Source organism: Myotis lucifugus, unplaced genomic scaffold (genome assembly GCF_000147115.1).
Source record: "Myotis lucifugus unplaced genomic scaffold, Myoluc2.0 scaffold_1085, whole genome shotgun sequence".
NCBI lineage: Eukaryota > Metazoa > Chordata > Mammalia > Chiroptera > Vespertilionidae > Myotis > Myotis lucifugus.
Window position 1 is genome coordinate 28096 of NW_005872133.1, and position 15954 is coordinate 44049.

The 15954-nt window shown below is 50.9% G+C and overlaps 3 protein-coding genes across 3 annotated transcripts in view; 2 read left to right on the forward strand and 1 right to left on the reverse strand.

The window, feature by feature from the left end:
- TSEN34 (tRNA splicing endonuclease subunit 34) overlaps positions 1–4726 on the forward strand; it is a 5673-nt gene extending 947 nt beyond the window's left edge. The window contains exons 2-5 of the mRNA XM_006107269.3: positions 70–316; positions 498–738; positions 895–1152; positions 4230–4726. Of these exons, the coding sequence (XP_006107331.1) occupies positions 74–316; positions 498–738; positions 895–1152; positions 4230–4417 (930 nt within the window). The 5' untranslated portion in view covers positions 70–73 and the 3' untranslated portion in view covers positions 4418–4726. The remainder of the gene's footprint in view (positions 1–69; positions 317–497; positions 739–894; positions 1153–4229) is intronic.
- Positions 4727–8619: 3893 nt separating this feature from the next.
- RPS9 (ribosomal protein S9) lies at positions 8620–12732 on the forward strand. The gene is given in 6 exon segments (XM_014449249.2): positions 8620–8703; positions 8970–9085; positions 9347–9387; positions 9389–9470; positions 11262–11448; positions 12483–12732. Coding segments are annotated over 5 exon segments (585 nt in total). The 5' UTR covers positions 8620–8703; positions 8970–8988; the 3' UTR covers positions 12661–12732.
- A 1826-nt stretch (positions 12733–14558) lies between these two features.
- Positions 14559–15954, reverse strand: part of LOC102419801 (leukocyte immunoglobulin-like receptor subfamily A member 6) — a 23823-nt gene continuing 22427 nt past the window's right edge. The window contains exon 11 of the mRNA XM_023747991.1: positions 14559–15362. Within this exon, the coding sequence (XP_023603759.1) occupies positions 15213–15362 (150 nt within the window). The 3' untranslated portion in view covers positions 14559–15212. The remainder of the gene's footprint in view (positions 15363–15954) is intronic.

Below are 15954 nucleotides of genomic sequence, written 5' to 3' on the forward strand. Positions count from 1 at the left end.
GAGACCCCCGAGGCGGTGGGATCGCTCCGGGCGGCTCTGTCGGTGACCGCGGTGCCCCGGCTCCCGCAGGAGGATGCTGGTGGTGGAGGTGGCGAACGGCCGCTCCCTGGTGTGGGGGGCCGAGGCGGTGCAGGCGCTGCGGGAGCGCCTGGGAGTCGGGGGCCGCACGGTGGGCGCCCTGCCCCGCGGGCCCCGCCAGAACTCGCGCCTGGGCCTCCCGCTGCTGCTGATGCCGGAGGAGGCGCGGCTCCTGGCCGAGATCGGCGCCGTGACCCTGGTCAGCGCCCCGCGCCCGGATCCCCGCCAACACAGCCTGGTAAGGGGGCGGGCTGGGGGGCGAACTCCCTGGACCGGTGCGGGTGGGATAGTGGGGGGGCGGGCACCTGGGATCTCCGGTTCGGGCCCTAAGGCTGGGGGGGCTCGGGGAGTCAGGCTTCCTGGCTTCCTAGGGGCGGGCATACCTGGATCCTGAGGTTCCAGCTAAGTTTACTCCGCAGGCTCTGGCATCCTTCAAGCGTGAGCAGGAGCAGGGCTTCCAGGAGCAAAGCGCCCTGGCGGCCGAGGCCCGCGAGACCCGCCGCCAGGAGCTCCTGGAGAAGATCGCAGAGGGCCAGGCGGCCAAGAAGCAGAAGCTGGACCGGGGCTCCGGGACCAGCGAGAGCCAGGAAGCCAGTGAGAACCCAGCCGCGGAGGATGAGGCCGGTGCGAGCCAGGCTTCTGGAGAGCAGGAGGAAGCCGGTGCGGGTGGGAGTGGAAGCCCAGGACCTGGGGGAGGAGAGGGGAGATCTTTGGGGAATTCTGGCTGGGACTTTAGGGCTTGGGTGGGTCTCCCTCGGGGATGGGAGGAAGACCTTCCGTCTTGGATTCACCAAACTCTGGGGTTCACCTCCGCAGGCTCCTCCTCTCCCCAACCAGGGCCTTCCGAGGGGGCGGCCCCCCTGCCCAGGTCTGCCCTGCTCGTCCAGCTGGCCACAGCTAGGCCTCGGCCCATCAAGGCCAGGCCCCTGGACTGGAGGGTGCAGTCCAAGGACTGGCCCCACGCCGGCCGCCCGGCCCATGAGCTGCGCTACAGCATCTACAGAGACCTGTGGGAGCGAGGCTTCTTCCTCAGCGCGGCTGGCAAGTTCGGGGGCGACTTCCTGGTCTATCCTGGTGAGTTTGGCCCGGGGCCTCCGGTTGCTGGCCCTTTCTTCACAGGCCCACCACAATTCTGCCTTTTTCTTTTTTTGTCTCATTTTCTCAGCGTCTGAAACACATGGAAGGACAGGAGACACTTGGGACCCCCAAGCTTATTTGGGGGACAGGATAGTAAATTTTATTAATACTTCCATCCAGAAGTTTCACCTAAAAATACATAGGTATATCAAACATATAAGAAATATTAACTGCAGTATTTTTTACAGTATTCAAAACAAAAGTTAGATAGTAATCATGATGAAGGATGATGATTAATAAGCTAGTGGTTAAACATCACTGGTAGCTGTTAGAGAAGCACCATTAGTTGTCAGACTGATACAGGTTCATGTACATTTATAGTAAAAATGACCAAAGGGAGTGCGCTGGCCTGGAGGCTCAGTTGGTTGGAGCATCCTCCCAATGAGCTATGGTTGTGGGTTTGATCCTGGATCAGGGCACATAACATGAGTCAACCAATGAATACATGGATGTGTGGAATGACAGGTCGATGCCTCTCTCTGTAAAAAAAAAAAAAAAATCAATAAAAATGACCAAAGAGAGAAAAAAAGAATAGCTTGTAGAAAACATGTTTAGTAAAAAGTAATTCACGTTTTATATTGTTATACAGTTGTATACACATTATTTAAGTAGCCGTAAAGATTGTGGCTCTAGTGAAAGACTATGAAAAGAACTTAGAATAAAATGGAGCACCAAGTGGACTAAGAATCCTATCAAGAAAGTAGAAGAGGCATGAAAGGATGTACTCTACTCCAGCCCAACTACAGTGGTTACTTGTGGAAGGGAATTTGCATCAGGTATAGATAAACGGACTAGATGAATCACTTAATTTTTGAGTTTGTAGTAAGGGTACCTCTATTATGTAACTAAAAATTTAAAAAAATTAGGCCCTGGCTGTGTAGTTTAGTTGGTTAGAGCACTGTCCCGATACCCCAAGGTTTTCGGGGTCAGGGTACATAGAAGAATCAATCAATCAATCAATGCATAAATAAGAGGGATAAGAAATCTTTTTTTTAAAAATTTAATTTAATTTTACTTTATTGTTTTATTGCTTAAAGTATTACAAAGAGTATTACATATGTCTCCTTTTTTTCCCCGCCCTTGACAAAGGAGGGATAAGAAATCTTAATCTCTCTCTCTCAAATCAATCAATAAATGAAAATATTAAAAAATAAATAAAAGTTTAAAGAAATAAGTCTGCAAAATATCACCCTTTTTGTTCTCCCTAAGAACGTGAAAAGATATAACTTTCTGATAAGGTAGTCAGAGCTCAGCTATTGATTGGAGACTGCCCACTAAGTCTTCCGCAGCTGAGGGGAGAGTCTTAGCACTAGGTGATGTACGTAGGTAGATTTTAGTGCCACTGTACATTTTATTTTTTATTTTAATTAAACTTACTGGGGTGACATTGGTTGACATGATCATATAGGTTTCAGGTATGGTTTCTATGTCACAAGATCTATATTTCACCGTGTGCCCACCACCCAAGTCAAATCTTCTGCCATCACATATATTAGGACCCTCTCCTCCCTCTGCTGTACTTCTATACTTTTCGAGAAGATGAATACCTGGGTCTAAGGATATTTGTGGCTTTTTAATACTTTTTGAATCATTTATTTATTTTTTTGTTAATCCTCACCCGAGGATATTTTTCCATTGATTTTTAGAGGGAGTGGAAGGGTGGGGGAGAGAGTATCACTGGGGCCAGGGATTCAGCCTGCAACCAAGGTATGTGCCCTCGACCGGAATTCAATCCAGGATCCTTCAGTCTGTGGGCTGACACTCTATCCACCGAGCCAAACCAGCTAGGGCTGATTTTTTTTATTTTAGAGAGAGTGGAAAGGAGCAAGGGGTGAGACAGAGACAGAGAAAGAGAGAAACAAAGAAATCACTGTGAGAGAGACATTGATTGGTTGCCTCCCGCATGCACCCTGACCAGGGCTGGGGATCAAACCTGCAACCAGGTAGGTGCCCTTGCCAGGTAATTGAACCCGAGACACTTCGGTGGTGCACAGGCCAGTGCTCTAACCATTGAACACACCTGCCAGGGTGTTATTTTTTAATTTTTAAAATTTAGGGAGAGGAAGGGTGAGAGAGAGAGAAGAAACAAACAGCCCTAGCCGGTTTGGCTCAATGGATAGAGCGTAGGCCTGCAGACTGAAGGATTCTGGTCAAGGGCACGTATCTTGGTTGCAGGCTCCTCCCATGCAGGCGGCAACCAATTGACACCGATGTTTCTCACTGTCTTTCCCTCTCTCTTCCACTCTCCCTAAATCATCAATGGAAAAATATCTCCTGGTGAGCATTAACAAAAGAAAAACAAACAAACAAACACATCAATGTGAGAGAGAAACATTGATCTGCTGCCTCCCATATGTGCCCTGACTGGAATCAAACCCTCCACCTTTTGATATATGGGATTATGCTCCAGCCAACTGAGCCACACCAGCCAGGGCTAAGGGTATCTATTTTAAAAATACTCACAGTGGCCCTAATCGGTTTGGCTCAGTGGCTAGAGCGTCGGCCTGTGGACTGAAGGGTCCCAGGTTCGATTCCGGTCAAGGGCATGTACCTTGGTTGTGGGCACATCCCAGTAGGGAGTGTGCAGGAGGCAGCTGATGGATGTTTCTCTCTCATTGATGTTTCTAACTCTCTATCCCTCTCACTTCCTCTCTGTAAAAAAATCAATAAGATATTTTTTTTTTAAAAAAAGATAATAAAAATACAGTGGCCCTAGCTGGTGTTTCTCAGTGGTTAGAGCATCAGCTGCACACCAAAGGGTCTCGAGGACAAGTACTGGGTTTTGGGTTTGATTCCCAGGTTGGGGTGTGTGTTGGAGGCAACTGGTTGATGTTTTTCTCCCCCCCCACCCCCCCCACCCCCGCCTCCCTCCCTTCCACTCCTGAAAAGCAATGGAAAAAATAGCCTCAAGTTAGTGTTTGCTAAAAGGATTCCCTGCCTCCTGTCGGCAGGCAGTCCGGTGTCCCCCAGCCTCTGCCACTGGAAACCGCTGCATGCCTCCCTTCCTCACCCAGGTGACCCGCTCCGCTTCCATGCCCACTACATCGCCCAGTGCTGGGCTCCCGGGGACCCCATCCCACTCCAGGACCTGGTGTCTGCCGGCCGCCTGGGAACCAGCGTCAGGAAGACGCTGCTCCTCTGTTCTCCGCAGCCGGATGGTAAGGTGGTCTACACCTCCCTGCAGTGGGCCAGCCTGCAGTGAACTCCAGAGACTTACAGGGCGTGGCTGCGTCTGGGGCGAGAGCCTTTCGACATGGTCCCAAGTTCATCTCTGTGTGGGAGACGAGAACACCTTCCTACCTCTGCCTACGGCTAGTTTTTGATTCCAGATTTATGAACACTACATCCTCCTTGTGTCCCTCCATGTTTCAAAGCACTTACTGGCTGTGTTGTTTTTGTAGTTACTTGTTTCCAAACTGTGAGCTTCTTGAGAGTGAAGACTCGGTTTGATTCATCTCTCTTTTCTACAGGGCTCAGGTCCCAAGAGATCTCAATAAACTTGTTGAATAAATGTGGAGTTTGTGATTTGGATCCTTAGGACAGTCCTGGGGAGTGTGGCCCTTTGCATCTGCTTTTCATGAGCAAACGTCTGGAGGAGGGAAATGACTTGCCCAAGGTCACACAGCTAGTAAGTAACAGGGCTGGGATTTAGAACCTGGTCTTTCTCACTCTGAACAAAGTCTGAGCTATTCCCACCGTGTTAAACTTCCTTTTGAAAATATTTTAATGAAACATTTCAGATGCGTCCTATATAATAAAACCCTAATATGCAAATCAACTGAACGGGGGAACTACTGGCAGAATGACTGGTTGCTATGACATGCACAGACCACCAGGGGCAGCTCCTGTGTTGAGCGACTGCCCCCCACTCCCACCCCAGAGGGAGGCAACCGGCAGTAGCAGCCCTTTCCCCCCCCATCAACCTCCCCCATCACCCTGACCACCAGTTGCCCTATAGATGGCCCTGACCGCCAGCCAGGTCTAGGGACCCTACCCTATATATTGGGAACAGTCTCTTAGATTTAAAAATTAAAACCTGGCAAGGCTACTCTAACACTGAAAAAAAAACAGGATGATGCAGTGATGACCTGCATGGCCTCTGGCTTGCACATTTTGTGGTCAGCCCTGATTCTGACACTTATAACTGTGTGACAAAGCCAATTACTTAACTTCTCTCTGCTTCAGTTTTTCCAACCATAAGATGGGGAAAATGGTACTACTGCCTCAGAAGGATCATGTTATGTACTTTTTATAATCAGGGCAAAAAAATGTAGCTGCCCATACAACAGCAAGATGCCTTTCACCTGTATGAAAAGTATGGTCACTGGTGCATGTAGCATCCTGGATTGTGAGAGAGTGCAGGCTGGGCTGAGGGACACCCCCCACCCCCCATGCATGAATTTTGTGCACTGGGCCTCTAGTATGTAAATAAAAATAATGCATGAAGAGAAGAAGGAGGTGAATGTTGTTTCAGAACAGGAGTTTAGAAAGGGGAGGAGAATCTCAGGAAATGCTCTTGGGTCTTCTGGAATAGCATACATTTATATTCTAGCTCCTTTATTATTATTTTTTAAATATATTTTTATTGATTTCAGAGAGGAAGGGAGAGGGAGAGAAACATTAGTGATGAGAGAGAATCATTGATTGGCTGCCTCTTGCACACTCCCTACTGGGGATGGAGCCCGCAACACGGGCATGTGCCCTTGACAAAAAACAAACCCCAGACCCTTCAGTCCATGGGCGGACGCTTTATCATGGGACGGGGGTGGGCAGATGGATGAAACAATGATCCCTGTAACAGTGCCAGGACTTGATTAGAAACTGATAGCTTCCCTAATTTTTGTCCCTGGTTCCAATTTAAGATCAAGAGAAAGCCAGGCCCTGGCTGGTTTGGCTCAGTGGATAGAGCATCGGCCTATGGACTGCAGGGTCCCGGGTTCGATTCTGAAGAAGGGCACATGCCCAGGTTGCAGGCTTGATCCCCAGTAGGGGGCATGCAGGAGGCAGCCAATCAATGATTCTCTCTCACTGATGTTTCTCTCTCTCTCTCCCTCTCCCTTCCTCTCTGAAATCAATAAAAAAATATTTTAAAAAATGTTTTCAGATAGCACACATGAAAATAGCCCACCTCCAGCTTTCCCCAGGCCAACAGCCTCCAATCAGGGCACACCTGGTGTTGCTCAGTGGATGTGGGTCCATCCAGGAACCAAGAGATCCTGGCTGATTCCTGATCAGGGCACATGCCTGGGTTGCAGTAAGGGGGAGGAGGGCGGCACAGCAGGCAGCCAATCAATGATTCTCTCTCATCATTGATGTTACTATCTCCCTCGCTGTTCCTCTCTGAAATCAATAAAAATATTAAAGAAAACAACAACAGCCGAAACCGGTTTGGCTCAGTGGATAGAGTGTCGGCCTGCGGACTGAAGGGTCCCAGGTTCGGTTCCGGTCAGGGGCATATACCTGGGTTGCGGGCACATCCCCAGTGGGAGATGTGCAGGAGGCAGCTGGTCGATGTTTTTCTCTCATCGATGTTTCTAACTCTCTGTCTCTCTCCCTTCCTTCCTCTCTGTAAAAAGTCAATAAAATATATTAAAAAAAAAAACAGTGGGGGGGGGGGGATAGGGGGTAATGTGGGGATAAGGACACATATGTAATAACTTAATAAAAAAATTAAAAAAAAACAAAAAATAAAACTGTACCTTTTTTGCACTATAAAACCCTTCTGCCTGCCTTGGACTCTGCCAAAATGCAAGTGACGGTGATTGATGCTCTCACTCTGAATAAATATCTTTTGCTTGTTTTCATTTATTTCCACATTGTGCAGTCTTGCACACATTCTGTAACCACCTTTTGGTGCCTCCAGACGGTCTCTGTGAAATACAATTGATAACAGTGTTAGTGCTCCTTAATGAGGCCAGGCAACTTCTCTGAGAGCGCTCATAAGCATGCATTGAGGATTAAATACATCAATTCATATAAAATTCTTAAAACAGTGCCTCCTGTGCAGTAAGCATTTCAAAATGCCACCTATTACTTTTAATACAATCATGGGCCACTAGAATCCTTAAAACCCAGACAGTGTTTGGCCCAAAGCCTAGCACATTTAAAGAGCTCAATAAACATAAATCTAACGACACAAGCAAAGCCCTGGGGTGTGAATGGGATTATTCCAGGGAGAAAAGGACCAGAGGAAATAACCCTGAGGGTAAGATGCGGGCAAAGGAGATAAAAAAACTGCCGATTCCTCCAGGTGACAAATGGTGTCACGGTGGAGCAGACTCTGCAGGGAGAGGTTGCCCAACAGTCACCCGGTCCTGGGAACCAACCTCAGAATAGAAACTGCTGCCCTAGCCTGTTTGGCTCAGTGGATAGAGCGTCGGCCTGTGGACGAAGGCGTCCTGGGTTCGATTCCAGTCAAGGCCTGTACCTTGGTTGCAGGCTCCTCCCTGGTGGTGACCAGGGACCCTAGTCGGGGTGCATGTATGGAAAAATATTCTCGGGTGAGGATTAAAATAATTAAAAATAAAAAAGAAATTGCTATCTTGGGGAAAGAGGCACCAGCCGCCCTGGCCGGGGTGGTTCAGTTGCTTGGAGCATCGTCCTGAAGCGCCAGGGCTGCCGGTCCCATCCCCGCCCTGGGCACAGGCGGAATCAACCAGTGAGAGCATGCAAGTCGATGTATCTGTCTTCTTTCATTTCTAAAAATCCATAGAAAATTAGAAAAAAAAAAAAGTAGGCACAAAGCTTTTTTATCCTTGGGTCTTACGTTTAAAATAACAAACAAACGCCCCCTCCTCAGAGTCCGCCGGAACCATCCTATGGGAAGTACCATTTCCCCTCAGTCATTATTAGTAATTTTTATATTTTCTTCATGGTTCCCGCTCCGAAGGGATTTACTTCCTTCAATTTGCTATTTTTTTTTCCGTTCCCCTGAGACTCTAAGCTCCGTGAGCAGAGGGGCTGTGCATTCCCGGTTGTCACCGTGCGGAGCAAATCCTGGCGCCCGCGGAGGGAGGGCGGCCGTCCCGAGGCAGCCCGAGCCGCTGGCTTCGGGGTGACGTTGTTCTGAGGAAAGAACGACTTCATTGTTCACCGAATCCACGGAGAAGCTTCTGGAAGAAGCTGTGAGCCCCCCGAGAGGGAGCCGTCTGAGGTCTAGAAAGGGTGGCGGTAACGCCTCCAGCATTACACCGACTCGGAGGCCAGCAGGCGGGATTTAGGGAACCACCGCGGGGCGGAAGAGGGTCCCCACTTCCGGAGGCGTCGGTGCCCCGAGTCCCTGTCAGGCCGAGAGCCACGGGCCCCCTTTTATTAAAGCCGCTCTGGCCCCGCCTCTCGTCTCCACAGAGGGGCCGCCCGCCAACGCCCCTTCTGATTGGTGCAGGCGGGCGTCGTGCGCGATGACGTCACGCGACGGCGGCGTTGCTATAAAAGCGCTGCCGGGGCGCGTGCGCTCCTCTTTCTCAGCCGGGTCCGCGCTTGGGTTAGGTGGGTTGCTGTGCTTCCTGGTTCTGGTGTGGGTTGTAAGGCCGCGTGGGCCTCTTAAACTCGGATAAAAACAGTGAAGAGGTTGGGGCGGCCGGTGAGATGAGGATGGCTGGACAGGACGGCTACACGTTTGTGGAGTGAAGGCGGTTCTGGAAGTTTTGGGGACGTTCTCGCGAGATCTCTGGCCGCCACGGGATTCTAGCGTAGTCGTGGGACCGCGCAGGCGCCAACCGCGTTCCTCACCACCGCGTTTCTCTCCTGCGCAGGCGGAGCAGCGCCGCCAACATGCCCGTGGCCCGGAGTTGGGTTTGTCGCAAGACCTATGTGACCCCGCGGAGACCCTTCGAGAAGTCCCGCCTCGACCAAGAGCTGAAGCTGATCGGTGAGGGGCCAACGCAGGGTTTTGGCTTCCGGGGTCGGGGGGGAGGCGAACGCGTGGGTGAGGCCGGCCACGTGCTCGGTCTGTTCTAGTTCTCCGCGGTGTGTCCTCTTCCCTCTCCCCCAAGTTCAGAACTTTTAGTGGTTGGGGAAGGTTTTTGTGCACCCCCGAGCCACCAATCCAGCTTTGGCACTAGTCCCTGGGGACAGCCTGTTCGCTCATTAACTCCTACTCCCCTCACCCCCCCCCCCTTTTTTTTTGCAGGAGAGTATGGGCTCCGAAACAAACGTGAGGTCTGGAGGGTCAAAATTCACCCTGGCCAAGATCCGCAAGGCTGCCCGGGAGCTGCTGACGCTGGACGAGAAAGACCAACGGCGTTTGTTTGAAGGTGTGTATGGGATCACACAGGACAGCCATGAGGTGCGGGGCCACTGCGGTTCTTCTAGGCGTGCCTGTCCAGTGGTCAGAGTGTTAAAGTGGAATAAGTGGATCCTTGGCGTTTAATGGGAACGTGGGAGGGGGGGGGCGTGGAGAAGTGGCTCTGGATACAAATCCCTACACTGTCCCTTATGAGGGATAATGGAGGTTAGTTTACTGTTGACCAAAATCAATAATGCCCGCCAAGCTGGGGCACCTGGCTATAGCTGTGTGTGTGTGTGTGTGTGTGTGTGTGTGTGTATGTATGTATGTATGTATGTATATAATGTGACATGGTTCTGGTGGGGATAGACAGTGAAATTTCTGATGGTGACTGCAGGGAGGGGGACTTGCTGTGTACATTTGCCTGCTTAAATAAGGCGGTCAGGGGCATTCAGGTGACATTTAGCAAAGGCCTGAACAGGAGAGGACTTGTGGATGTCACAGGGAAGACATTTAGACTCTTGCTTAAGGTCTTAATTTTCTGCTTTGAGATGGGAAGTTAGTGGAAGATGGACACGATCACACTCAAATTTTAATAGTACCTCTTAGATTGTAAGGTGGCAATAATTATAAAATAGCTGATGTTTTATAAGGATTGGCTAAGTACTTTTTTCTAAGATCTTGGTATGTGTTATTTATTTTTTAAAGAACTCAGTTTTTTATTTATTTTTTATTTTTAAATATATTTTATTTTTTACAGAGAGGAAGGGAGAGAGATAGAGAGTTAGAAACATCGATGAGAAACATAGATCAGTTGCCTCCTGCCCATCTACTGGGGATGTGCCCGCAACCCAGGTACATGCCCTTGACCGGAATCGAACCTGGGACCTTTCAGTCCGCAGGCTGACGCTCTATCCACTGAGCTAAACCGGTTTCGGCGGTATGTGTTATTTAATCTGCACAGCACCTCATAGGGATGGCTACTGATACCTGTAAGAACAAATGGTGAGAGAGGCCTCCCTTTGACAGTCTTATGACACTGGTCCCCTTTCCCAATGACACTGGTATTGGGTGAGACTGAATCCCAGAGGTTGTAGGGAGCAGGCCACTGCTGGTTCTGGTTTCAGGACTCATAGCTAGTCACAGTGAAACTTACTCAAGGCTGTAGTTAGATGACAGTCATGTGGCAGAGATGACAGGTGATCTGTAGGTGTCCAAGGATTGTGGTTTTCCAGGGTAGAAATGGAAATTGCAAGGGGAAGTCAGCACCTTCACTTTCTAGTAAATGAAGCCATTTAGCCACAGGAAAGGGAGGGGGAGAAGTGAAGCTAAACCTTTCCAAGGACGAAAGTTTTGGGCTTTTATCTCCGTGTTAAGGTGCTAATTAGCTATAGCCTGTGCTGTGAAGCTGGTAGGCTTTCTTAACTCCAGGATATTAGCTTACGCCCAGGCTTTGTTCTGGGAGTCATAGTTTGATAACAGCAGCCCTTAGTCTTGCAGGTGAATGCTGAGCCCTTTTAGTGGGTTGTCATTTTCCTTCCTGACAACTCTGAGGAAGGTTCTCCTTTTCCAGATGAGGACATACCTGTATGTGGTCACATGCCCTTGCTGGTGAGATGGATGTAGCCATAGGAACCTGCCTTAGGGTTGTGTGAGGGTCACACCAGTCACATGGTGGCTGGCATGTTGACTCCTATGTCAGAATTAGCTGTACGTGCACTGATGTCCCACCAGCATGGTCAGCATAGGGTGGAGGACTTGCACCCATCAAGTGTGAGCTCAGCCAGAACCGTAGCTCATGCTTCCTCCCCTTCACCAGGCAATGCCCTGCTGCGGCGTCTGGTCCGCATTGGAGTGCTGGACGAGGGCAAGATGAAGCTGGATTACATCCTGGGCCTGAAGATCGAGGATTTCTTGGAGAGGCGCCTGCAGACCCAGGTCTTCAAGCTGGGCTTGGCCAAGTCCATCCACCATGCCCGTGTGCTGATCCGCCAGCGTCACATCAGGTACCACCTATGCCAGGCTCCCTGAATCCCTCAGCCCCCGCCACCCCCATCCCTTCTGAAGGTTGCTCTCACTAAGCCTGCTGTCCCTGTCTCCTGTGCAGCCCTCGGAGGTGACAAAGGTGTGAGCTCACCTTGAGGGTACAGAGTGACCCCTACAAACAGCTTGTGGGGAGCTGGGGGCCGCCTCACCCCCCCATAGCCCAGCGCAAGGGTCACTGCGGCTTGAGCCGTACACCTTGCGAAGGCCTCTGCCAGGCATGCAGGCAGCTGGACAGGTAACAGCTCTGGTGCCCCCAGTTGAGAGAGAAGACATTGGGCCTCAGTTTGCTTGGGTGGGCTCAGCTGGATCCTGGACCCACTCGTGAAGTTGTTCCAGACCCTGATCCTCTTGGATTCTTGCACTGTGGGTGTTAACTTGGCTAATGGACCACAGTCCAGGGTCTGGTGCGGCGCAGATGCTGGCTCAGGGTGGTGGCTGGTGTAGTGAAGACAGGGCAGCGGGTCTTGCCCTTTCTATAAATTGGCACCACTCGGGGGGAGCTATGCAGTAAGTGGCCAGGATGCTGCTTTATGGAATTGCTGCCTAAGCCCTTCCCTAGCCCTGCGACGACCCACGGGCAAGAGCCTCAGTCACATTTCTTGTTGGAAATGACTTCATAGAGCCCAGCCTCCGGCTGCTGCTTCCAGGGCAGTGAAACTGCAGGAAAAGGAAGCTCCGTGTCTGGCACAATTCAGAATATTGGAAAGTTAGATCTCGGATTTATACACTGCCACCTCACCTCATTGGCTTTGTGGCCTTGTGTGGTTACCTCTGAATCTCCCTGTTGTGTGAAATGAGAGAAGCTCATCTCACAGTATCTGTACGGGTTAGATTAGATGGACCCGGAGGCCATAGGGTCAGGAGGCCCGGCCAGCTTAGCTGTGTGAGCGCAGCTATAAATGCCAAACCTGTCAGCTTGAGGCACAAATGAGGAGAGTGGTGTCTTGTCCGGTGTGGGGTCCTACTCCCCCTTGACCTGCCATCCCCCCTCCAGGGTCCGCAAGCAGGTGGTGAACATCCCGTCCTTCATTGTCCGTCTGGACTCTCAGAAGCACATCGACTTCTCCCTCCGGTCTCCATACGGGGGTGGCCGCCCAGGCCGCGTGAAGAGGAAGAACGCCAAGAAGGGCCAGGGCGGGGCTGGAGCCGGTGATGACGAGGAGGAGGATTAGGTCCCCTCATCCCCCCTGGACTGGCGGGGTGTCTAGTTTTACATTCAGATAATAAAACACTTTGAACTGGTCTCTATGGTGATCTCTTTCCCTCCCTGCTCCGAACATAGTCTGTAGCTGGGAAAAGCGTGGCCTGGGTTCTTCACCAGGTTACTTAGAGCTAGTTCACACCTGTCAAACTTTCTGCACAGGGGGCCTGGCTAACCTGGTTTGGTCACATCCTTGTGGGCTTTTATTTCTGGTGTAAAACAAACATCCGTATACACTGCAAAGTTATCACCCCCTAAAGTCTAGTTGCTGTTAATCAAAAAATTGGGGATGCTTCATGAATCTGCACGTCATCCTCGCGAGGAGCCATGCTGAGCTGTCCACTGTTTGTATGTGCTGCTGCTGAAGCCACCACTGTGGGTACTTGTGACAGCTTGTAGGTGCCAGTCCTTGTCCTAAGGTAGGGCCTGTGCTAGTGGACAAAACATTCACACAACAGGGAGACCAAGGCTATAACGGGAAGGTTCTTTGAATCAAAACTTGATTACTATTGGCAAGCAAATTTTTTGTTAATCCTTGCCTGAGGGTATTTTTCAATTTGCTATTTAGGGAGAGAGGGAAGAACAAACAAATTGGTTGCTTCCTGCACAAGCCCCAGCCAGGTATATGTCCTTGACCGGAATCAAACCCGGACCCTTTGGTCTGTAGGCCAGTGACATTAACCTGTTGAGCTCAGCGTGTCAGCATTTTGAAAAACCCTAACCTAACTCTGGTGCCGTGTCACATAGAAATTTTTTTGATATTTGCAACCATAGTAGAACAAAGACATTTTTGATATTTTATACTCGTGACCCTGGTGCACAGATTTGTGCACATTGAACAGGAATTAATTAGAAGGTGGCTGGCGGGGCGGGACTGGGTGAGACAGGTGGGATATTCCCTGAAACCAACCTCCCAAGTTCCCTCCCGGGCATCTGTGGAGTGAGCGGGGGTCCCTTAGGTGGGGTCCCTTGGGCTGGCCTGCAGAGATCGGGCCAGAACCAGCTCTCCAACATCCCCCGAGGGGTCCCAGGGTAAGAGAGGGCACTCTGCAAAGTTGCTTTCCTACAGGGTGTGGAACACAAGTGTGCAGTAAACCAGATTCTGGGCTGATGGTGCCCCAGCAACAACGTAACCCATGGCCAAAGGGGGAGTCGCGAGGCCCTGCGAGGAATTGGGCTCTCTCCTCTCTGGTTTTGGGGTGCGTCACCAGAGAAATGCAGCTGTCAAGTCACTGCAGCTCGGCAACTCCTGCAGTGAGTACCCCCTGGTGGTCAGTGTGCATCATAGCAACCAGTCAGACAGTGGGAGGGACACAGCATATTAGTCTTTTATATATATAGATATTTAAATGCCATTTAACAAAAATCAACCAAAAAAATGAGTTTGCATGTCACCTCTGATAGGCGTGTCAAGGTTTGCCATCACTGCTGTAGGCTGACGTTCTAGCCACAGCCAAATTAGGGTGGAAATCATTTTAAGTTTAAAGATGAGCATTCTGAATAAAAACCAGGAAGTTCTGAAAGCTGGAGTCATTTGCATGTAGAGCAGTGATTCCCAAAGTGGGCGCTACCGCCCCCCGGTGGGCGCTGCAGCGATCCAGGGGGGCGGTGATGGCCACAGGTGCATTTGGGGGCAATGAGTAACTGCTATTAAAATTTAAAAAAAATTAATTTCCAGGGGCTGAGTAATATTTTTTCTGGAAAGGGGGCGGTAGGCCAAATAAGTTTGGGAACCACTGATGTAGAGGAAGTAGCAAGTGGAGGTCGGGTCAGCTCCCACTTACAGCTTTTGACCCTGGTCCCTGGCAAGAAGTCTGGGTGAGGGGGGGGGGGGGGTGGGAGCTGAGAGCTGATCTGGATCCATCCACCTTGGTTTGCTGATGAGTTTTAATTGACAAGATCTACAGGCTCATTTCACAGCTGGTTACAGGATGGTTGATGGGTGGATTCCCAGTTCTGTCTTGAGATTTAAGTGAAGTGGGGAATGGTTAGTGGCCATGGAGTAGCGCCCCTCCCCCTGGGTCTGGGGGATGAAGAAGTGGTCAGGAGGGAGCAGGCTTCTCTTTTTCTTGGTGAGACGCTTTCTCAGGGGAGGAAGTGGCTGAGTCTTGGGAAATGAGGAACACGAAGTTGAGCAACCCCTCAGTGGTGCAGCCACCTTGCGTCCTGTGGTTGGTCCCCGTCTGGGAACTTTTGGGCTCAGTTAAGTGCACAGTGACAGTGGCCGGGCAGTAGGCCCCCCCTCAGCCCGAGGTTGCCACTTGCATACTTACTGCCTCGATGGCAGTTCCCTGGGATCCTTGCAGTCAGCAGGGTCCCTGTGGCGGGGTCTGTAAGTCAGCTGAGTAACGACGCAGTTCCTGGAAGCAGTTAACTTCCAAAAGGTCCCAGGAGCTGCTGGGGGCACGTCAGGTCTCCAGGCTGGCAGGGGTCACTACCTGAGTGTCCATGGCAGCAGCTTTCACGCCTTTTAGGGTCCCTGCACGGACCTCCCTGGAGTGTGGGGTCTGGGTCTTTGCTGGGCTAGTGCATGGCCAGAGAAGCATACAAGCTGGGCTCTTCTCGGGGCTCCTCTGATGGGGAGGAAGGGGGTGCACTTGACTGCTGGCTGAGGGTCAAGGGCTTGAGCTGGGCGTAGGTCACATCCTGGGGGTCTTCAGGTGCCGCAGCCTGTGGTGGGGAGAATGAAGACCCGTGGTTGGGGTGGGGGAGCCTGAGACCAGGGAGGAAAGGACACAGTCCTGGGGCCTTAGTGGCCAGGGCTCTGCTGGACACAGTGAGGGGTGGTCTCCTTGGTTCTAGTCTTGCCCTGCACCAGTCATTGTGTCTTTGGGGGTCTAGGGGAGGAGGGATGGGAGGTTGGAAGGTTGGAGGTGTGAGTCTGGTGCTGGGGAGACAGGAATTGGGCATGGAGCCGTCACCATGGGGGGACAGACCCCACTGCTGCCCTCAACGGAGTGCCATCCATTCCCTAGGGCAGTGATGGCGAACCTATGACACGAGTGTCAGAGGTGACACGCGAACTCATTTTTTTGGTTGATTTTTCTTTGTTAAATGGCATTTAAATATATAAAATAAATATCAAAAATATGTCTTTGTTTTACTATAGTTGCAAATATCAAAAAATTTCTATATGTGACACGGCACCAGAGTTAAGTTAGGGTTTTTCAAAATGCTGACACGCCGAGCTCAAAAGTTTCGCCATCACTGCCCTAGGGTGAGCAGAGGGAGCCTGCCATGTACAGAGCCTGTTGGCACCGGTGTG